The 24,087-nt window shown below is 42.3% G+C and overlaps 1 protein-coding gene across 2 annotated transcripts in view; it reads right to left on the bottom strand.

Moving 5' to 3' along the window:
• Positions 1 to 23,756, bottom strand: part of SMIM24 (small integral membrane protein 24) — a 53,022-nt gene extending 29,266 nt beyond the window's left edge. For both annotated transcript variants that reach the window (XM_075190035.1, XM_075190042.1), the window contains exons 1-2: positions 23,584 to 23,756; positions 8,704 to 8,839 (exon numbers count right to left, since the gene is read on the bottom strand). In XM_075190035.1, the coding sequence (XP_075046136.1) occupies positions 8,704 to 8,839; positions 23,584 to 23,644 (197 nt within the window). In that variant the 5' untranslated portion in view covers positions 23,645 to 23,756. The remainder of the gene's footprint in view (positions 1 to 8,703; positions 8,840 to 23,583) is intronic.
• Between the last annotated feature and the right edge of the window lie 331 nt (positions 23,757 to 24,087).

Below are 24,087 nucleotides of genomic sequence, written 5' to 3'. Positions count from 1 at the left end.
CTGGTTCCTCGTGTACAGTTATATACTCATTACCAGTGCTGCTAGTCATAGACTTTTCCTGAGCATTCTCTCACCATCTGCTGTTCTTCCTGTTCCGTTGTCACCCTGCTACCAGAGTATCTATTACCACCTATATTACTCTGGTAAGCCACCATCTGGTGATTTCCTGGGTAAAGACTCCTAGTGCCCGTGACATCATGTTTGGGTTTGCAAACTGTCTGGAGACAGGTAATCTCATGTTAATTAGACCTATTCATTGCTGAGTGACCTGTTGAGCCTGAAAGACAGGAAGAGGTAATTCTACTTGCTAGACTTCCTATGCAAATGATCACAGATGAATGTGAATTTCGCAAGTAAATTATGTTAAAAGCAAGATTAGAGAAATGTTATATCCTGATAGTAAACATTCAATAGAAAACCTCAGACATAGTGGTGCCTCTATCAGCAATGTAAAAAGGTGTTGGACCCCTCCAGGCTGATTTATGGGCAGGCTTCATGAAGCACCTGGATTGGTTAGAGGGGCAGGAGGATGGATTACCTCCTGCCAGGATATCTGTGTAAATCTGTATAAAAAGCGCACTGTTTGGCCATGTATTAGTATTATTCCATCTGTACTTTCTGGATATCACTAATACCTAAAAACAATGTGTGTGTAACTGTCCTTTTTAGGACTTCCTGAGCTAATAAACATCACTGCTTAAGGAACCTGCTTTGATGCCTACTTACCTGCTGTAATTCCTGTGACCTACAGATTAGACCCAATCTAATCTGTAATCCGTCTGTTCTGAGGTTGGGATCCAGCATTCCAGTATCAACGCTCTGCCTGCTATCATGCAACTCTGACCAGTGTGATAGACCAGAGGGAACCATTCACAGCAACCATGATCTGAAGGCAAGAGGTCAGGGGTATCAGGTCAGGTGTACAAGCAAGGGGGTACACTAGCAGTGAGAGTTACCCAGAAGGACGCGATTGTAGGTGCCACTAAGGAGCCTAGTGATGGCAGCAGCAAAAATCCCTCCTACTGTGGTTAGAGGGCACATTTGAGATAAAGAAAAGGGGATGGTGGCAATGCAAGCCCAACTGGCCCTCAGCAGCACAACAAACAGGGTGGTATAGGAGGTCCATCCTGTCACACCCACTATTTATCAGCAAAATTATCAGCCACACTCGTAAAAAAAACTCATTTCAATCACACACATAAAAAAAGAGATTTTCTCATACTTTGAGTGCTGCTTCTTCCCAGTAACATGTTCAACAGCACCACATTCTGACAGCAAATTGGAACTCAACAGCCTTTGGTATTGGGCTTTATCAGCCTGGGAAGACTGTCCCTCTAGTAGAGATCCTTAAGTATATCAGCCCCCTTAGCTCCTCAAGAGAGGGTAATCAAGAAATATATTTCTGGTTTTGGGCCCTGGGCGCTATGCCTGGTTAACTTTAGCTCTGCATTGATGACTTTTTAATTTTAAAACCCATCGTATCTAATATTTCATGTGCAGGCACTGGATGTTCTGTGAATCTAAATGGGGAGCAACAATAAGGGAACATCTATAAAGGATATTGGGTAATCAAGAGAGTCAAGGATGCAAAAAGCATTCCAACTACTCTTTGCCAATGTACCCTCCACGACTTCATTTAATTTACATACATAGTCATTACAATCAGACTCCCAAGAAATGAGTGAGGCAACATCCAATATTTCTCCTGTGCAGTGAGACTGAGGTGTTCTAGGAGAAATCCTCCGCTGTCTTAAAACGCTCCCAACTAAGCAGGATTTCCATGCCTTTGAACTTATGATCCAAGAAACCCTGCAAACACAAGTAGCAACAATCCAATCAGGTCTCTGATTAGGTGATATCCTTGGAGAAGAAAAAAAAGAGACCACAAAGTCTTGTTTGAATAAATTCCGGGAAATAATTGCCCAACAAGCAAAAACACTCTCAGAAGTCCACAAAAACTTGACGATCTAAACCAGTGGTCCGCAACCAGTGTGATGATGATCACTGTGCATTGATGCCGGACCAAAAAAAAATATTTTAAAAAAAATATATATATACTAACCTGATTGTCCACCAGCTGGTGCCCTCCTCACTGCTCCATTTGCAATGAATATCGGATGCAACGTGCATGATGACATTACATTCATTGCAAAAGGAGCAGAGAAGAGTGCACGAAGAGGAGCCACGACGGAAGACAGAAGAAGAAGAGAACTTGAAGAAAAAAAGACAGAAGAAAAGAAAGAAGGCAATAGAAAGGTAAGTCAGTGAAAAAGAATCAGAAAGGGGCACAGCAAGAAAGAAAGGGGAGACACAAAAATCAAGGGAAGAAAAAGAATCAGTAAGGGTCGCAGCAAAAAGGAAAGGGGATACACAAAAACAAGGTGAGAAAAAGAATCAGATAGGGGCGCATCAAGAAAGAAATGGGAGACACAAACGGGAGCAAAAGGATCAGAAAGAGTTGCAGCAAGAAAGAAAGAAAGTGGAGACACAAAGGGGAAAAAAGCCTCATAAAGGGACGCAGCAAACAATAAAGGGGAGAACACAAAGGGGAGAAAAAGCCTCATAAAGGGGTGCAGCAAACAATAACGTGGAGACACAATGGGGAGAAAAGCCACATAAAGGGGCACAGCAATAAAGGGGAGACACAAAGGGGAGAAAAAGCCTCATGAAGGGCTTAGCAATAAAAGGGAGACACAAAGGGGAGAAAAACCGTATGAAGGGGGCAGTGTGATGATGAAGGGGACACTGTGGTGATGCAGGGGCACAGTGTACTGAAGGTGAGGACATAGTTTTATGAAGGAGAAGAATGTAATGAAGGAGGACACTGTCCCCTCTATTTAACATTTTATGTTTTATTTTGGCCTAGGGGTGCCTTGAAAAAATTACTGAGACTCTTAGGGTACCTCAAATCGAAAAAGTTTTGTAACCTTGGGAGAGGGGTGGAGACTTGCATCCAGGACACCTAAAAGTAAATGACAATAACTTCTTGCCCATTCCTACAATTTATCTTATAAGTTTAAGGAGACATTATATTATTGTATGAGTGTCCTTAATAATTTATACAAGAGGAGGGCGCAAATTTATTTTTTGCAGGGGGGCGCCAGATATGCTAGCACTGGCTCTGCGTGACGCAATACCTCAAACAGGAAAAAAAGCACAAAATCCTCTCTCCCACGTATGTTCCTTTCCAAACTTCCACTCCCACTGTACCCAGAAGTCCAGCCCTCCTCCCTACTATTCCTTTCCCTAGGTATGGAGCTAGCACTGCCCCTTTCCTGTAACTTGCTGTGGTTATCCCTTTTTTGTATATTTTTGCTATTGGTGTGCCGCTGAATTCTGGGAAGGGCTTAAGTGTGCCGAGGGTGAGAAAAAGTTGAGGGACACTGATCTAGACAATAGAAGTCGTCACAACAATTTGAGAGTTAGAGGCATCCCAGAAGATGTTCCTGCCCAGGGAATCGTGGATGCTGTTATTAAAGTTTTTAATGAAATCTTGGACAATGATACAAACTGCAAATATAAACTATACCATCTTTAGAGTTCTTTACTATACTGTCAAAGAATGTATCTTCAGAAAGCGCTGGGCTTTGAAGAAATATAATTTAAAGCCCATAACATACAAGTATATCAGGATCTGTCATGGTCCACCTTTCAGCAGAGGAGGGTGCTAAGGCCTTTTACTAACAATCCAATAAATTTCGCTGGTTATTCCCAGTCATCATCTAAGTTAACCACAATAGCAAGCTCATTACACTGCCACAAGAGTAGAATGAGACACTGCTCCACTGCTGATTCAGAAGAGCATAATGTTACTCAAGTCTCCCATCATGGCCTCATTGTCTTTCCTTGAAAAATCCCTTGATGGTCTTAGAATGTCTGTTTAAGAATTATTAGCTAAACGGTTAGCTACCCTAATAAAAACTAATAGGAGTTTTTGTTTTTATTTTGTCCTTTTACAGTTGTGTGTTTATAGTTAAATTGTCTCTTTTGATACTTTGCAATGTTATATTTACCCTTATTGTTCTTTAGATTACTATTCTCAGGAATGTGCCAATAGAGCATACACCTCTGACTCCTAGATTGCACCAAAATAATAGGGAGGTTGAGAGCTTCTGGTTATAATCTACCTACCGACTCCCCATAGTCTTCTGTTTACTGCTCATTCCCCATGGCTATTTCAGCTTGCCCTCCTATTACATTATCATTTGATAGAACAAAAAGAGCATCATAGTATGATCTCTTACTCAGTTCATTTGTGGGGATCATGGCAGTAATCACGACCGCACAAGTTATTTAAGGCATGTTAGTGGGAGTTGAGGAGGAGGAGAGAGTTTTTGGCGGTTCTCCCCCATTGTTACTTCAGAGTATTATCTGCCTTGCAGTTTCACACTAGTTTCACACTAGTTAATATCTATCTTTTTTGTATTTATATGTTTTATAATGCCCAGGTAACAGAGCTGGATAAAGGCTTTTGGAGGCCGAGGGTGCTTAAGACAGGGGGGCTCCTATGGTCTAACATTAAGAGGTCAGTGATCACTCTCATTGCCAGTCCATATCTCACTCATTGCTACCACCATAACTCTCCCATTGTCCCTTCCATACCTCTCCCATTACATTACCTTCCATATAGAGCTCATTACAGCCCCCTCCCTATCACTCTCACACCAACCCCATCCTTATAGTTCTCATTAGAGCCACCCTATAGCTTTCAATAAAGCGACCATAGCTTCACTGCAGCCCCCTCTCTATAACTTTAATTACAGTCCATCCCTATAGATTTAATACAGTGAATACACTTCCTATCTGAGCACTCGACTGTGGGACTGCCTGATGTCTCATTTCAATGCTCTGAGGAGTGTACTAACTCAGTTTAGCCTCCAGAGAATTCCTAAGCGACTCCCACAAAGTTAGTTTTAGGCTGTCAGATCAGATAATGAACCTACAGAACTGATAGGCGGAGGTCTTCACCTATAGCAGCCGCCTTTCCCGTAGAGCTAGACACACAGGTACTCGGATGCCCCAGGACTTAACTCCAATGTAGTGTAGGTTCGTTATACTAAACTGCAGCGCAGGCCCGGAAACAGCAAAGATGGTGATGGCTGGTCAGACAATAGCCAAGGTCAGGGGTCACTTGCAGGGTAGAATAGTCATAAAACACACCAAAGGTCAAGGTCACGAGCAGAACAGCAGAATCCAAAGTACAAGCCAAAAGGTCAGGGTCACAGGCAAGGTCTAGTAAACAGGCAGAAGGTCACAACATTAATACAGCAGAGTATCCAGAGCAGGTCAGCAAAAAGTACACAACTAAGACACTATAACTGGCAGAGAGGCTAAGCCCTCCCTGCCTTAAATACTAATGGCAGCCAATCAAAGCCTAGCTCAGCAAGAATCTACAGCCCGGCATATAATTAGCCTAATTGAATTACTTAACCCGCAGGCTGGGGGACTGTTTGCGCGCGCGCCCGGCTTCCTACATTCCCGGGACACGGCGCTGAACAACTAGCATCCGATCCGGACGGGTCCTACCCGGATGTGACGTCCCGGTTGTCAAGGTGATGGCCGGGGACGCTGGAGGGCACTGGAAGCGAGTCGCAGCGCCTGTGAGTACCGCCGCGGCTCGTAACAGTTAGTCATGATCTTCATGACCAGCAGTCGACTGATATTTGGAGATTACGCAACCCATCTGATGGAGACTAAACCTTTTATTCCTACCCACACTTCAGCTATTCATGAATTGATTACCTGATTATTAGCCATCTAGATTTAGTGGTAGACTTATGAATAGATCAGATAACAGAATCTGATCAGGCACCCATATATTTGATAATTGACTTGGCCGACTCCACTCCCAAACAGTGGACCTGTAAATTCAATGAAGACTCCTACTGTAAATCACAAGTGAAGGCTGCCCTATATTATTATATTTGCCTCAATGACAAGTTTGAAACTTCTAAGCTAATGTTTTGGGAGGCACACAAGTGTGTTATTTGTGGAAAATGCATCCAACTTGGATAATTTCTAAAAAAGCAAAAAACAGAGGCTAAGGAAGCTCTTATGAATTAGAGATTAAGGTCTTGGAAACCAAATATAAACATTCTCTCTCTCTGGAGGTGTTAGTTGAAGTGCAGTCGGTGACATCATCTATATACCAATTATTAAGCAATAGAAGTTGGCTCTGAGACGTTGCAGAAACTGATACCAACTTTGGGGAAGTAAAGCCAGCAAGGCTCCTGGCTAGAGCCCTCAGTCTCTACATACTGTGAATCAAGGATGGAGGTGGAAGGGTAAGACACACTGACAAAGATTTGGCTGGGGCTTTCTAGTCTTATTATTCAAAATTATATAATTGAAGTGCTCTTCCCCAGATTACCGTCTCTGCAGAGAGAAAGAAATCCATAAATATTTAAATGATATTTAGTTTCCTAGACTTCCCCAAGAGGTACTAGACATTAATTTTGCTTTAGCAGAATTAGATGAAGCTATTAAATTATCTCCCCTTGGGAAAGAGCTTAACCCAATGAGTTTTCAAGCACCTATTACAAGACTTTTAAAGATAAATTAGCACCCTTCTATCTACAGACAAGATGGGCTTCTCTATGTAATACCTGGAAGCCCACATCACAGTCATCCCAAAGGAAGGTAAGGGCACTTCAATGTGCCCATGTGTCGAGCCAATCTCACTCTTCAATATTGATGTCAAATGTTTTGCTAAGCTTATTGTAAACTGTCTCGGCGATGTGGGTTTTGGATCCTGAAAAGGTCTTTGAGAGAGAGGACTGGTGTTTCATGGGAAAGCTTCTGGAGCATATTGGAGCTTGGCCTTGTATAGATCTCCATTGATTTGGATATAAATTAATGGCACTCTCTCAGATTCCATTGTTATTACCACAGCACCCACCTGAAATGGCCTTTATTGCTGTTATTATTTGTAATCTGTATGGAAGCCCTGCCCAGAGGCAATTCACCAAAATCACAATGTTTCAGGCCTTAAGATAGATAACAAAGATTACTGCCTAGCCTAGTTTGCTGATTATTTACTAGCCATAATCACCAATCCAGCCATGACCTTGCCTTGTTGGAGGAATTTGCGAAATCTGGTAATGTATCTAATTTTAAAATCAATTATGCAATGTCAACACTTCAGCACCTGAACACATGATAGCTGGTCTTCAGGCCACTTTCACATTTAAATGGCAACCCTCCCACATTAGATATCTAGGATCAGTATTGCCAGAGAAAATGCTTGATTGTTTCAATTGAATTACTCCCCTCTCCTGTCTAAAATTCAGAGAACTGAGGATTTGGTTTTCGCAAACGTTTTCCTGGTTTTGGAGAAGCAAGGTTCTTTACATTCTTCAAACAGTTCTGATGAGAATCCCAACCTAAATTATTTGACAACCTTCAAAAGGCTGTTTATCTGGAGTGGGGGAGAGGCCAAGGTTTAAATATGCTACACTGTTACCCCTGTTAACACTAAGCAGTGTACCTTGGAAGAGTTATGGAAGGAACTAGGAGAGATAGGGATAAGCATTGGGTAGATGTGGTGAATGCTATTATGGAAAACCCATTACACATTCTACAGTGGCTCTACTCAGATTGCTCCACCAACTATGGGCTCCACACTTGATGCTTGAGGACACATAATTGTATCTCCATACCCTCTTCACCTTTATCCTCTATTTTGAGGACCAGGAGTTCTGGGAATACATTCAGTTGCAGCGTTTCGTTGAGTGTGCAGGAGAAGCCAAGACTTTTCGTAGGGAATTATCCCAATTTGATGTCTCCACACATGTCATTTCCAGAATCTAAAAAATACTCCTAGATGAGCTTTTTGGATATAAAGTCAATTTTACTAAGAACTGGGATATGTACCTATCCTCAGCAGAAATACAGGTATCCTGGTCCAAGATTTTTCAAACCACCCACGGATGCTCATTAAGCATTGCATTGGTAGAGACGCAAAATAGACTCTTAACCAGCTGGTATAGATGTCCAACATCCATACACAAATTTAACCGAAGGGTTCAGTCAACCTGCTGTAGATGCAATTGGGAAACCAGTTTGTTGTATCATATCTGGCAGGAGTGTAGGTACATTATTCCATTCTGGAAAGAAGTGGTAAGACTGACAGGAAAAACAATTGAGCATAAGGCTTCAACCAGGCTTCTGGCTTCTGGCTTCTATCCCAAACAAGTAGTCCAATCTCCAAATACAATTTATTTTATATTGAAACATTTGAACAATGCGGCTAGAATAGTCGTTCCAGTACATTGGCGCTCTCAGATGCCTGCCCTTGATCAGACAATGGTTCAGTTAAGTGATTATGGGAATGCAGTCTTTCCACTTCTACTCACCCAGAGTGCCTAATCTAGAACCCACTTGAGGAAGACTTTCTCTGGTATGCTCGACCCCGATCCACTTCTTTTATTCAACATTCTCAGGTTCTGGTCTCCCTAGTTTAAAGTCCTTAAATCCCCCCCCCCCTCCCTTTCATCTTTCTCCTTACCTTCTGCCCCTGCACCTTAACATGTTTTAGATCTGTTAGAGTTCTGGAGTTCTATATATGGTATGACCTTATATTTTTATGTGAATATTCAGTGGTTTTATGTATCTGAACACTTGTCAAAACATTTTTGTTGTACCTTTCTTTTATTGATATCCAGACTATTAAATAAAGAATATATAAAAAAACCAACAACATACTTATCCTTCTTGAACCACACTCTGTTAACAATCATCAAGACGAACACAATGAAGAGGAACACAACCACGGCAGTTAGGCCAATTAACCAAGGCTGCAGTATACGAGCACTTGCATTAGGGGAGGCTTTTAGCACGTCTACAAGTGGGGAGGAATAAAAATGTTTAGTACTTAATTTTCAGTAAGCACATTTTATATGTATTTTTATATTACATCACACAGAAATAAACCACACAAAAAAACAGCAAGAAAAACAGTATAAGCAATAACCAAACCAAACAGTGCAGTCAATGGCAATGACATATAGATAAAAGTGCATATTAGTAGTAATAGTAGCAGCATTACTTCAAGCAGAACAAATGACTAGTTAACTGTTGTATTGGCAGCTTATATTCTTTTTATTTCCCATTATACTGACTTCAACTTCCAGGGATAGATTGATTGGGTTACCCCTGTTATTGTTTTCTTATAGACATTAAGATATTAATATGTATTAAAACTTATATCTGTGTAAGCTATGGTGATTGTTTTTGTATACCTGTATTACATATTGATCAATTTTTAAAACATATATATTAAAATATAACTAGTGTAATACACTATACAATGTTGATTTACAGTATGCATGTCAACTGTTATAAAATATGTTAGTCTTTTGCATAATTCCATTCTGAACTTGTATCTGGTTTATTTTGAAGGTCATTATTTTGAGTTCTGTTATATCTGTCAACATATTTCAACATTTTCCATCCATTTTGTTGACTAGCTATTTGCTCTTTGACAAACCTCTCCCTCCATAAAACAGGGTACTTTGAAATTATTTCTTACATTTATTATTCAAAACTGAGTATTTTTTTCCACCTACATATGGTGGAAGCATCCATTTTGTGGCCTGAACTATCAATGCACTAGGAACCAATCCTGTATGAAAATAAGTCAGATCTCACACAGCGCCTGGATGATGTCCCTGTTTCCTAAAAAATAGATGTGAGGTTTACTGGTTTAAATACTGAATGGATGTGCACACTGCACTCAATCTCAGGCTAAATGATATTACTACAGCAGCATAGGGACCAAGGTATCCCTCCTTGAACAACTAAATTGTTGTTCTTCTGTTCTCCACCACCTTAACTTTGCTCTCCAGCTCCTTGTCTCTACCCCGCTGGGGGCTCTCACCTCTAATCTAGCTGTTCACTGAGCTTCTGAGTTACTGTGCTTTCTGTTAACTGTACTGTGCTGTCTCACCTTGTATCGTGTTTCTGTCTGTCCCTGTACGGCGCTACGGATACCTAGTGGCGCCCTATAAATAAAAATTAATAATAATAATAATAAATTGATAAACAAAGATGTTCCAATTGCGCTCGCAGTACTGATGATATTGTGTATCAAATATAACACATCAAGAATAAACAATTCTGATATTATTAATCTGTAGTCATGAAGCCCAAACACATGAAATAATGAGAAAATACAACATCAATAAATATAAGGTAACAAAATTGGTTAGTCTAGCCAAACAACTGTATATGTTCATGTATCTTGAAACTCAGCATCAATAAATGGGATGTTATAGGGAGATAGTTCCAACCGAATGAATTATGTACAATCAATGTGTAACATATGAGAACCAGTAGACTCCAAGGGAGGGGAGAAAAGGATATACGTCCCACTCTTGTCCACAAAGTCCTGAAGTCAATAATCTTAACTGTCCTAATGGCTTACTGGTTTAGCCCATGAAAATGGATGCCTTAATTGCATGTAGTTAGCAAGTCTACTTTAAACAGCAGAGGCGCATTTAGAGTGGAGTTTCCTGTCAAAAAATCTGCTGCGCGTAAATCACCACATCCTGATGCCGGTCAATCAGAGAAGAATTACTTCAGCGCATGGTCCCATCTCCTAACAGGCAGCTACTGGACCCATTTTGTCCCATTCATGGGCCACTTACTGCCTATTGCGCTGCCTATTGCCATAGAGAAGGCAGCTCACAGCCACTTAATTTGAAGGTCGACCACTATCTGCAAAAGCAGGGGACTGCTATGGGGACCAGGTTCATGCAAAGTTGCGCAAATCTATTCATGAGCAGATGGGAGAAGGATTTCATCTAGAACGGTTGCGAGCTCGGCATAAAACTGGTCATGTGGAGAAGGTACATTGATGATGTCCTCTTTGTATGGAGGGGGGACCACACATCCTTACACAATTTTATTAATTATCTCAATAACAACGGCAGAAATCTCACGTTTATTACTCAATACAGTAAGGAACACATTGAGTTTTTGGATCTGGATATCTATATCAAGGATAACAAAATTGAGACCAAAATCTACCGCAAGCAGGTAGATGTTAACAGCTATATATTGGCCAGCAGCCATCATCACCCTAGCTGGCTGGTCAATATACCGATTGGACAATTCACACGAGTTTGGAGAAATTGTTCCGAGTTGAACAATTATGTGGCACAGGGGCAAAATTTACAACAGCAATTTATAGAAAAGGGATACGATGTTACAGATGTAGAGATAGCGTTCACAACAAAGTTAAGAACACTGATAGGGATACCTTCCTTACATATAAATCTGGGGATACTAAAGATACGCACACAGATAATGTCTATTTGATCACCAGATATTCAACTGCAGCTACTCAGATTAATAAAACTTTGCAGAAATATTGGCACATATAATTGAAAGACCCTACTTTAGAAACTCTATTACCATCCAGACCAAGGGTAATTTTCAAAAAAGCTTTCGATTTAAGCTCTAAACTCACATTATTCTTAATCTAGGTACCAACACTTGGCTTGGTAATTTTCAAAAACAAAATAGAACTGTATTTTGCTATTGCGGTGAGTGTGTCAATTGCACAACATTACAATGTACAGTTGTATCTAAGACAACTAAAGAATCATTCCATATAAAAGTTTTTTTGACATGCAAAAGCACTAATGTAATTATTTGCAGGAATGTTAATGTCAATTACAATATATAGGTTGCATGATTAGAAAATTGCGAACAAGAGTCAGTGAACATGTGCGAAACATCCAAAAAGGTTTACAACATGGTGTGTCAGAGCATTTTAATTCTGTACTTAATAATGTTCCAAAAGGTTTACATTTTTAGCCATCAAGGAAGTAGAAAAGAATTGGCGAGGAGGGGATTTTTTTTATATAAGATTAATCATGAAGAGGCCAGTTGGACTTATAATATGAAAACTCTTGTGCCACATGGCCTAAATGTTGATTTTAATTTGAAATCAATTATAGGACAACGTTAGCTGTATTTATGAGATCATTATTGGTCTGAATGTTACACATTTCCACAATTTTGGGGGTTTTGTATACATTTTTCTTTGTTGGACATGTGGGTGGATCTGATATTATGACCTGCAGTAGCTGTTAATATGTTCTAGGTACATAATGTGTGAAGATATTAGGATCTTAATTGGAACAGATGGGGATCATGATAATTGTATATGCTTCATACACATCAGGTCACTGAAAATGTTAGAACTATTATAGTGTCCTGTTATTTTGTATATTTTCAATCTCATGACAGCACAGTTTTACCATATGCTATAGAAGATATGTAAGCTCCAGTGAGGATACTAAAATTTCATATGCCCAATTGCATTTTTCTTATTATAACTGTATATTACTAATCTTTTTTTCTTTGAACTTATCTATTTATTTATTTGTTTTTATATATATATATATATATATTTAAGATCAATTTATTATACACTCACGGAAATCACATTTGATGTATTATGATCGTTTTCACTACATAGATATAATTTTTGACACATATTTGTATTGGTGATTATTGTATACAGATATGCACATGGATGTGTGTATAGATATAACTACAATTTAAATTAATTAATTACAAAAAGGTAGTTAGTTTTTTGCATAATAGATACATCTGACTAATTAAATTATAAGCAGTTCAAATTGGTGCCGATTGTGCATATATTGATTCATGACTTCTTTGTCACCACATGTGCAATGATATCCTCAATTAGGTCTGTATTTAAATGGATTATATGTGAACACACAGTTCCCTTGAGAAAGTCCAGGTTTTTTGGATGAATCGCAATGGGAATAGAGATCCACATGTGATAATTTTTTTTAACAATCTTACAAAGTTGTATGTAAGTGTAACTTTTATTCTTAATAAACGGAGTGTTTTATAGTTTCCCGATGAATCTGCATATTCCTTTTCTCTACATGCTCCTGGACACACGGAATTAACACCACCTGTGATCACCGACAGAACGGGAGCGCCAAGTCAGCTGACCAGTATACACTACGAATGAAGGATCATCGATAGAGTAGTCATAAGGTTGCAGCACATCCAGGGAGAGGGCTAGAGATAATGCAGATTATCTCCACCACAAGGTAATTAGGTTACTCCACCATATGAAAGAACAGAGAGGTTATACAGAATTGTCGCATTAGAATCCTTGTTGAACGCAATATTTGTTTAATCCATATCGGACATTTAAGATCAGGACTCCTTGTTTTCTTTGTTTTGTTGTGTTGGACTTTATATTGTTACCATTGTTTGAGCATCAATCATATATCTTTTGGTTGTACTTAGTGTCAAAGTCGTATAATTGGATGAACGAAAGTCTATTGGTTAATATTGTTTTATTGGTCGATTGTACTCAGTATGCCACGCTACACGTGACATATTGCGATCGCACGGTAAAATACGCACGTACACACTCACATTACAACATTTAGTTATTTATATAATTCATATTCATATTGGTTCCGTTACACAGTAATTTATGAGCAGATAGTATTTAGTTTATTATTAGTTTATATATTATGATTATATGTACACTTTAGTGTTATTTAAGGTTCAGGTTATAAGAAATGTGTCATGTCTGATATCATTCTAATCCCCTATTCATTAGCAGCTGTCCGGTTCCATCACCGAAGAGATCGCATATTGCACACTCTAGTTATTGATGTTAGGCAATATCTTGTCAGATTGATATCAGACTGTAAAATGCTAATGGGCTAGTTGTAACTGGTTTCTGGCCGGGAGAATCATGTGGAATGTTGACCTCAGCCTTTGAGGGGGTTGATTGAACTAGCCTATGACCTGTTTACCCTGGACCCACCCGAAGTCTGGACCTATAGAAGCAAGCCACATCATCTGCATTGTTCTCTCTGTAACACTGAATGTATATATAATCATAGCTACGCTCCCAGTCTGGAGTCTTCTCTGACTACAGTATTCAAGGGTGAACTACTGTCCACCAGTACCCGTGGGAGTGCAGCGAATCGCATGCAAGCGCAGCAATATGTATGTATGTATATTTTGGTATTGGCTGTACTGTACTGTATTATATTATAATCATGTATTGAACTATTAACTTTTTACATCTGCTAAAATAAATCACTTTGTGCATTGGAAACACAATACAATCGCCTATGCAATGCTTATTTGAAAACGATAAAATTACTTTAATATTAGTTTGAAGGGCTGTAGTATATGTGGACTACTTTATAGTTCCATGGAGTGTGTTCTAAGAAATATATTTACATAATTTGCTTGAATTATGCTCATGATCTCATAAGTAAATGGTTCAACTGCTGCTGTTGCTATCCTATCCAAGTGGTCAGAGTGTTTATTCAAAACTACATACATTACAGAGCAAAGATCCCGTCACTCTTTTACCCAGGTAAAGAGGCACTCCTTTTAATGTAATGAACCTTTTTCTGGTCCCCTCTGCATCCACCAGTGGCAAGAGTGCCAGAAGTGGGAATATTTATTAAGCACTTGTTGATTAATCTTGAATCTTGAGCATGCTGACTGTTGCTATGTGTGCTATGTGTGTGTCTCTTTTTGCATTGTGGTTGTCTGTCCTTTTCTTGCTCCAATTTTTGTGTGTATCTTTGTGTTCATTTGTACATCCCTTTGTGCCCCATGTGCATACTTTTGGGGGCTTCTAGTTGATTAAATGTGCTTAAAAAATAAATAAATTTTGTATTTCAGACCCAAATGTGACACCTGTGAGTAACTGTTACCAAACATTGGTAAAGCTTTACAGAGTAAACAACCCACTAGTATAAATCATGACATGGTCAGATGCAAATCCTTCATGGGTAAAAAATTGCATATTTTATAGGTAACATTAATGTATTAAATAAATGTTTTACACCACCTCTGTTATCCAAACTCTACCTATCAGAATTCCTGACCAATCACTAAAGGCCTTACTATAATCAAGTTGCAACAAATCTATTTGGGGCGAGAGACATAATAATAAACAGTGTTTATGTTTCAGGCCTATTAGAGAACACGCTTCGGCTATGTCATTGAGAAAAATAAGCATTGGTCTGACAAGAATCTTATCACCTAATTGAATGGTGCAGTGTTGAAAATTAAGCCTAATTTCATTTTTAAGAAATTACATTTGCCTATTGTCCTTCAGAACATAATACTGCACATTTTGGTTGCAATAACGGCAGCAAGGAGAGTTTCAGTGCTTCAAATTCTCTCAATCTCTACAAAGGGAAGATTGGCTTACCAAATATCATTCAACGGAACATGTGTGGATCACACTTTGCAATGATGAAAATTCAGAGTATATATTCATTGATCCTGTCGGTAGGTTTTTGAAAAGATTAAGCTGCTTCTTTCAGGGTCATTGCTGATTGGATTGAAATTCATTGAGTAGGCCTATATGTCATAAGAAATGTCCGTTCCCTAGAAAATCAGGAAACATTCTACCAGGGGGTGTTTACATCTTGGGTGGCTGACTGGAGACAGCTAATTGATTCTCACAAATCACTATAGCATATGGCCTCATAGGATCTTCTGAAGTAGGCTTTTTACAGTCTGTGTGTTTGCTTACATACCTGTTTATTTCTTTGGCATTACTTTGGTTTTTGTTTTTATCTCCTCCCGACAATTTATCTGTTAATTGGAGATTCTATGTTTAAGCTGAATGGAGGTACACCAAGAAAATGCTCAATTCTGCTTAGCACTTCCCAAATGTTTCCTTATCTGCTGATGTTCTATGGTAATATATGTTTATTGTTCCTTCATATAATAGTCTCGCCCTGCACAAAGAATGAGCTTATTTTGTAGAATGTATCCTTCGGTTTTTGGAGGAGCGGTCAGTCCTGTCATTTCGGAGTTGAGCTAAAATTTATTTATGCTTATGATTTCATAGAGGATAACCATGAAAGCATACAAGAGGTAACTCATTTATTTGTTTTTCTCAGGTTACATTACCCAAAACAATCTTTGGATTTTAAAACCAATGTACTAGATGGCAATAACTAATATTATACATTTAACCAAATCCAAATTATCAATATCTATAGATTTTATTATTGTTCATTTTTATGATATGTGGTGTTTGTGAGTTTGTAGAGAAAGATACATAAAATTTATTTAATTGTATGCCTCATAGAAAATGATTATCCTGACGTGTATCTTGAGACATATATGATACATATAAAACGATATGAGATACAATGCTATGGAGTGGTATGTATTGGTGATTCAAATGCAAAAATGGACAATAAGAAAGGAGAATCTACATAGCAAATGTATATGATTTAATCCATTTGAAGCCATTGAAAATTCTGATTGGGAAAGACTAATTCAATTCTTTCACTTTCAAATGTTCTGTATAGCCAGTCCCCAGGAACTGACAGTCTATTCTCTCTAGCATCATCTGTTTATAAAGCAAGTTGTTTTTAAAATACCTATGTGTAGATGCATTTGATTTCAGCATATTTTAGAAAATTAAATGTTAAGCATCAGGCTCGGTTCATATCCAAAGAAAGAACTGACCAAAAATAGTCATTTAGAATCTTAAGTGTGTTAAGAACACAAAGAATACATGTCACAGATTTAGTTATCTAAATTGGCCTAAAATTGGAGGAGCAGTTTAAAAAAACAATACATGTTACATTTGTCCTGTAAAGACAATCCTTATATTTACAGGACAACTGTTTTGCGCAAAATATATTATTATTTTCTGGTAGTTGTTTCAGTAAACTTATTTCTAATTAGGTTCTTCTTATTGTATGCTCTTTTTATTTTAACTACATCAAAATGTCATCATTATTTGCTCATAGAGACCCTCAATTATTAAGGAGTGCAAAACAAAAAAAACCCAGTAATTTGTTTCTGGACAAACCATGTTACAATGCAAGGGGTGCAAATCAATGTATTATTTTGCATATAAGTTAATTACTTGCTGATTTTTCATGTAGGACACAAATACTTGATATCTTCATTTTTACACTGAAGTTTAAAGTTGATCTAGGACATGCCCAAATATAACTTTGTCCCCACAGTTTAAATTTACCTCCCCCGCCAATGCAACATGGTTTTGCCAAGGTGAAAAGTTACTTCATTTTTTATGCTTTGCTCTCCTTAAAGGCCCAGAATGTGTATGCCAATGAAAAAAGAGAAGGGTCATACTAACATACGATTCCAACCTCTCACCTGCCCCACTTATATTGCCCAAACTGAATTCATTTTTCAAATTATATTTTATTACTTTTGTAACAGGTAATTTGTAACAGTGACAGTTAATTTCAGCATCAGTCACTTTCATACTTACAATATGTGAGTGATATGAAAAAGTAAACAGTGTCAGATAGGAATGGAGTTCCAAAAAAAAAGGTATTTTCTGGATTGGAATTTCTGTGATAAATCCAGATATCCCATGGTCATCATACATCCTGGTTTATTTAATTATGAGATGTTGTGCATTGTAGGTCCTATTAATGGGATATTGGAACAGGGTAAAGTCAGGGCCGGATTAATTTAATGGAGGCCTGGGGGCCTAAGGGTACTGTGAGCCCCCCCCCTTCCCGGGCTAAGGGTACTGTAAGGCCCCCCCGGGCTAAGGGTACTTTGAGCCCCCACGTCCCCGATATATATAATACAGCATAATATAATAGCTCTGCTCCGTTTCTCCTGTACTCCCTCCCCCAAGCGCTTACCTCGTATTCCTTCTGGTCCAGGTCCGGCCTTTCTTTGCTGCAGGCTGCCACAGGCGCTCTTACGTCACTCCCTGTAGTGCTTCCGCAGTGCGCAGTAACCAGTAAGCTGAGACTATGACTCATAGTCTCACTCTCACAAGATCTGGAGCCAGTGTATTTTGATGTTTACTATATGGATGTACTAAGGTTGTCACCTTGCATTATATGTTAACCGTTGCAGCTTTGTGTTGATTATTATATCAGATTGTCTGTGCCGGAACCATACTACAGTTCCGACTATACCTACATCCTAGCACGGATTATTGTCATTATATAAACACAGAGCCTGCAAATCCCATTTACGTTTGGACTAACGCTTTACATTGGGACTCAATAAACCGTTTTCAGTTTCAGAACCTCCGTGTCCACCTTTTAAAAGGACTATTGCTGATCCAGGATTTGAAGCAAGTTATATTATATTATCAACTTCCGGCTGTGGAGGAGGACGGACGTGCCGCGCGAGCTCTCCCCTGGGGTCTAATACCTGGCTCCCTATTCCAGTGAGTAGCCAGGCGCCTCTCCGTTGTCCTTCCCTACTCCACCCGCCTCACTTACCTCCACTCACTCCTGTGTCTAGCCCCGCCGACGATCCTCTGAACGGCTGCCTCCCGCGGTGCCTCCTAATCGAGCCCCCGGCTCCGGCCCGCTGCTCCTGCCTGGTTCACCGTCCGGCTCCGGCCCAGCTGCTTCCACCGCTCCCTCCTGGATCTCCTCATCGTCAGCTCCGTCAGCGATCCTCCAAACGGCTGCCTCCCGCGGTGCCTCCAAATCGAGCCCCCGGCTCCGGCCAGCTGCTCCTGCCTGGTTCACCGTCTGGCTCCGGGCCAGCTGCTTCCACCGTTCCCTCCTGGATCTCTTCATCGCTGTCTCCTCTTCGCTGGCTCTCTTCTCCTCGGCGGTGTCTTCTGCCCTGGGACCCCGGCTCCGGCCCAGCGGCCTCCTCTGCTCCTACCTACCTGTCTCTCCTGGATCCTCGGCCTAGCTGCCTCCACAGGTTCTTCGGTCCTGCTGCCTCCACAGCACTGCCTCTTCGCTCCAGCCTCATTCCCGCTGCCTGCACTCCTCTCCTGGCCTGCACGTCCGCAAGGCCTACTTTTGGTCTGAATCCCCGGTCTCAAGTGCCGTTCCCCCCATCATCCACGCCCGGCCCACCACGGTGCTCCTGACCTACGTTGATCCTGCCTGCTATCCTCTCCTGACGTCCACCAATCTCCTGCCATGGCTCCTCTCCTGTCTCCCACTGATGCCTCCTCCATGCTCCTGCTCCCCCTCATCTCATCTGATGTCCTGCTCCTCACTTGAAGCCTCCTAACTCGCCACAACTTCTCCCTGGATCTGGAACTCCCTGGACTCTGCCTCAGCTCCCTGGAACTGTGACTCTGCCTCACCCCCTCAGCTCCCTGGAAATGTGACTCTGCCTCACCCCCTCAGCTCCCTGGAACTGTGACTCTGCCTGACCCCCTCAGCTCCCTGGAACTGTGACTCTGCTTCACCCCCTCAGCTCCCTGGAACTGTGACTCTGCCTCACCCCCTCAGCTCCCTGGAACTGTGACTCTGCCTCACCCCCTCAGCTTGGACCTCGTCTTCGTCCTGCTCCCAAGCAACTCTAGGTATCTTCTCACTACCTTGCTCCACTGAACCGTCTTTCTCTCAGTGACTCTCCTTCATCCCCTTGGATCATCTCCTTTGCCTGCACCTTGAACTCGATTGGTACCTGTTACTATTCTACCTGATTATTTTATATGCCATTATTTTGTTTCTACTGATTTTATACTTACCACTAACTAACTACCTTTTAACTGTTAATTATTCTTGCCTATTTCCATTGTCCTCATCATCTCTCCTTCTGTCGTTCCATGCCTTCCACGCCCTAACTGGTTGCTATTGTCTCCCTGCTATTATTCTTTCCTGCTGTCCTCACTATCTTATCCGCTGTCCTCATTATCTTACTGTTCTGTCATTATTCTTACCTGTTTTCATCGTCCTTTTACCTCACTGTACTGTTCTTCCACACCCTAATTCGTTATTGTCTTCCACCTTGTCATTGTTTTCCTGCCATTGTTCTTACCTGTTTTTCATTGTCCCCATTATCTCACTGCTCTGTTACTCTCTCTCCCTACTATGCCTCCCCGCTCTCACCCCATACCCATACTCTCCCCCCGCCCTACCTCTACCGCCCCTCCCCGCCCTCCCCCGCTATCCACGACCTCTTTCTATCCAACTCCTTTAACCTTCTTGCATTAACTGAAACCTGGCTCTCCGATTCTGACACTGCCTCCCCCGCTGCCCTCTCCTATGGTGGCCTCTCCTTCACCCACTCCGCCAGGCCTAGGGCCCGCCCAGGCGGTGGAGTGGGCCTCCTCCTTTCCTCCACCTGTACATTTCGTGTCATTCCCCCTGAACCCTCCCTCTCCTTCTCCTCCTTTGAAGCCCACTCCATCCGCCTCTTCTACCCCATCCACCTTCATGTCACTGTCATCTACCGCCCCCCTGGCCCCACCTCCCTCTTCCTCGACAACTTTGCTGCCTGGCTTCCTCACCACCTCTCCTCCGACCTCCCCTCGATCATTCTCGGTGACTTTAACTTCCCCATCGACCCTGCATCCAGCAAACTGCTCACCTTCTCTTCCTCCCTTGGTCTCACCCAATGGGCGTCCTCCTCAACCCACTGCCTTGGTCACTCCCTTGATCTTGTCTTCTCCTACCTATGTAGTCTCTCTGACTTCTCCATCTCTCCCTTTCCTCTATCCGACCACCATCTCCTCTCCTTCTCTCTCTCCACTTCTCCTGCTCCCCTCCCCCTGCCCAAACCTACTCTGTCCATACGCAACCTCGACGCTCTTGACCCTGCCTCTCTGTCCTCCTCTCTCGATACCCTCCTTTCACCCCTTTCCTCCCAGGCCTTCCCCAACCAGGCGGTCTCCCTCTACAATCACACCCTCACCTCCGCTCTGGATGCAGTCGGCTCTGCCCACTCCGACCACCCCCGCTGCTCCAAACCTCAACCCTGGCACTCCAAATTTACCCGCTTCCTCCAAAAATGCTCACGTACCGCCGAACGTGACTGGAGAAAATCCCGCTCCCTGGCGGACTTCCTCCACTTTAAATTCATTTTTTCATCCTACAGCTCTGCCCTCTCACTCGCCAAACAATGTTTCTTTAAATCCCTCATCTCCTCCCAGTCCACTAACCCCCGCCGCCTCTTCGCCACCTTCAGCACTCTCCTGGCTCCCTCCCCTCCTCCACCCCCCACCTCCCTGACTGCCTCCGACTTTGCCTCTTTCTTCTCCTCTAAAATCGAGGCCATCCGACTCAAAATGTCCTCCTCCACTCTCCCTTCCACCCCTCCCACTCTTCCCTCCTCCCCCCCAACCACCTTCCCCTCCACTCCTTCCGCCCCACCATGGGTGAGGAAGTCCACTCTCTCATTTCATCCTCCCCCCCACTACCTGTCCCCTGGATCCTATCCCCTCCCACCTTCTTCGCTCCCTTTCCCCCACCACCTGCTCCCACCTCGCTCACCTCTTTAATCTCTCCCTCTCCACTGGCATCTTCCCTTCCCCCTTCAAACATGCTCTCGTATCCCCCATTCTTAAGAAACCTAATCTCGATCCCACTTCTCTCTCGAACTATCGCCCCATATCTCTTCTCCCTTTTGCCTCCAAAATTCTCGAAAGGCTTGTCTGCAGCCGTCTCACCTACTACCTTTCTGAACACTCCCTCCTTGATCCTCTCCAGTCTGGCTTCCGCCCCCTTCACTCCACTGAAACTGCCCTGGCTAAAGTCACCAACGACCTCCTCTCTGCTAAAGCCAGGGGCCACTTCTCCCTTCTCATCCTCCTTGCAGCCTTCGACACCGTTGACCACCCCCTCCTCCTCCACACCCTCCAGTCTCTCGGCTTCTCCGGCCCAGTCCTGTCCTGGTTCACCTCTTACCTTGCTGACTGATCTTTCTCTGTCACCACCTCTGGGTCTCTCTCCCCCCTGTCCACCCTTCCTGTCAGGGTCCCTCAGGGCTCTGTTCTGGGACCATTACTCTTCTCTCTATACACCTCTTCCCTGGGTCAACTCATCAGCTCCTTCGGCTTTAACTACCACCTTTACGCTGACGACACTCAACTATACCTCTCCTCTCCTGATCTCTCTCCCTCCCTCCTCTCTAGAGTGTCCGCCTGCCTCTCTGCCATCTCCTCCTGGATGTCCTCCCGATTCCTCAAACTTAACCTCGCCAAAACTGAGCTCATAGTTTTTCCTCCCTCTCATACCTCATCCCCTTCTGACCTCTCCATCACTGTCGACAACTCCTCTATCTCCCCTGTCCCCCAACTTCGCTGCCTTGGTGTCATCCTCGACTCCTCTCTCTCCTGTTGCCCCCACATCCTCTCTCTTGCTAAATCGTGCCGCTTCCAGCTGCGTAACATCGCTCGCATCCGGCCCTTCCTCTCCCAAGATGCCACCAAATGTCTCATCCACTCTCTGATCATCTCCCGCCTAGACTACTGCAACCTCCTCCTCACTGGCCTCCCCCACTCTCATCTTGCTCCTCTTCGATCTGTTCTTAACGCTGCTGTTAGACTTATTTACCTTTCTCGCTGCTCCTCTTCTGTCTCCCCCCTCTACCTAGCCCTTCACTGGCTCCCATTCCCCTTCAGAATCCTCTTTAAACTCCTCACACTCACATACAAGGCCCTCACCAACTCCACTGCGCCCTACATCTCCACCCTCCTCTCTATTCACACTCCATCCCACCCTCACCGTTCTGCCTATGATCTTCGCCTCCCTTCCCCCCTCATTACCTCCTCCCACGCGCGTATCCAAAACTTCGCCCGCGCTGCCCCCCTCCACTGGAACAAGCTCCCTCCCTCCATCAGAACTTCCCCTAATCTGTCCAGTTTTAAACAGGCTTTAAAAACCCACCTTTTTCTTAAAGCCTTTCAGTCTCCCACTTAACTCCCTACCTTTTCTGCTGCCTCTCCTCCTTCTTTCCCCTTCCCCGCCCATGTCCCACTATTCTCCCTCTCTCCCCTGCATCTCTGTCTGTCCACCCCTTACCTTAGATTGTACGCTCCTCTAAGCAGGGCCCTCTCTCCTCCTGTTTCCACCACTTCTAACTCTGCTCTCCAGCTACTTTGCCCTCCTCCTCGAGGACCCTCCTCCCCCGTCCCCTCTGGGGGTCTCCCTGTCTTCCGCGCCCTCCTTCTTGGGCTCCGTTGTTTGCTGATCCTCCCTCCCCCTTTCCCCGCCCTCTCTAGCTGTGCATTGAGCTTACTGAGTTACTGTGCTTACTGTTTACTGTACTGTGCTGTCTCACCTTGTATTGTAATTCGTTTTGTCCCTGTACGGCGCCACGGACACCTTGTGGTGCCCTATAAATAAAAATTAATAATAATAATAATAATAATATTGCTGGTTTATACCATATGTATGTACTTTTATATTGCCATTTTGCATGGGAACCATTGCAGCTTTGTGATTCAATAAATCATTTCTTACATTTCTGTCTATCTTTGTGCGCTACGGGGAAACCATCTTTAACATATCTCTCTAGGGTCGGAACTACCCTTTGTCATCCCCCTAAGCAGCCCCTATCTCTCACCACCATATAGAGGAGCGCTCACCAAACCCCCCTTTGCCATCTAGACCAGAAAGTCCCCGGGTTAATCCGGCCCTGGGTAGAGTTATGTGGATTTCTGGATATCATATGCAAATTATTAGTCCAAAAAGAGAAACTGTGTGGTTTGGGATAATACACATTTAACGTTCTCTCCCTCAGCATAGAAACAGACATTTTTTCCCAGTAAGCAACACTCACATGTATTAGCAGTGTAAGCCAATGCCCATACCATTACACCTGTCTTACCTTGCTGTGCATTTGTAGATATAACAAGCAGCAAACTGAGGATGGTAGTGAGAGCGATCATGGTGGAAAACAAGATGATCCTTTAGAAAAACCTTTTGCGGTGCAATCACAAGTCCAAACAGTGTAAAGTGTTCTAATGCTGAATCTCACATAGAATACACCCCCTGTGTTACATTAGTCACTCAGTTATCTGCACTTTTATGGCAGCACAGGGGGTAAAATCCACTTCATCCTGGTGTTTCAATAAAAAGATAACCCATTCCCTTCCAGACCTATGTAGCAAGCTACTAAAGCACTATAACAAGACCAGTGACTGCTAAGAAATTACATAGCACACTGTTATTATTTTTACTCTTTATTTCACAGTGTTTATTATATATATTTACACTCATTAATTGTATAAATACTTATCACCACTATGTAACATGCAATGTTCCCTATAACTAACAGTGCACGTCTTTATACATTACACAGTCTTTACTGGATTCTGAAGAAAATCTGCAA

Source organism: Mixophyes fleayi, chromosome 1 (genome assembly GCF_038048845.1).
Source record: "Mixophyes fleayi isolate aMixFle1 chromosome 1, aMixFle1.hap1, whole genome shotgun sequence".
Classification (NCBI taxonomy): domain Eukaryota; kingdom Metazoa; phylum Chordata; class Amphibia; order Anura; family Limnodynastidae; genus Mixophyes; species Mixophyes fleayi.
The sequence above is the reverse complement of the archived record's forward strand: the minus strand, read 5'-3'. Positions and strand labels throughout refer to the sequence as shown.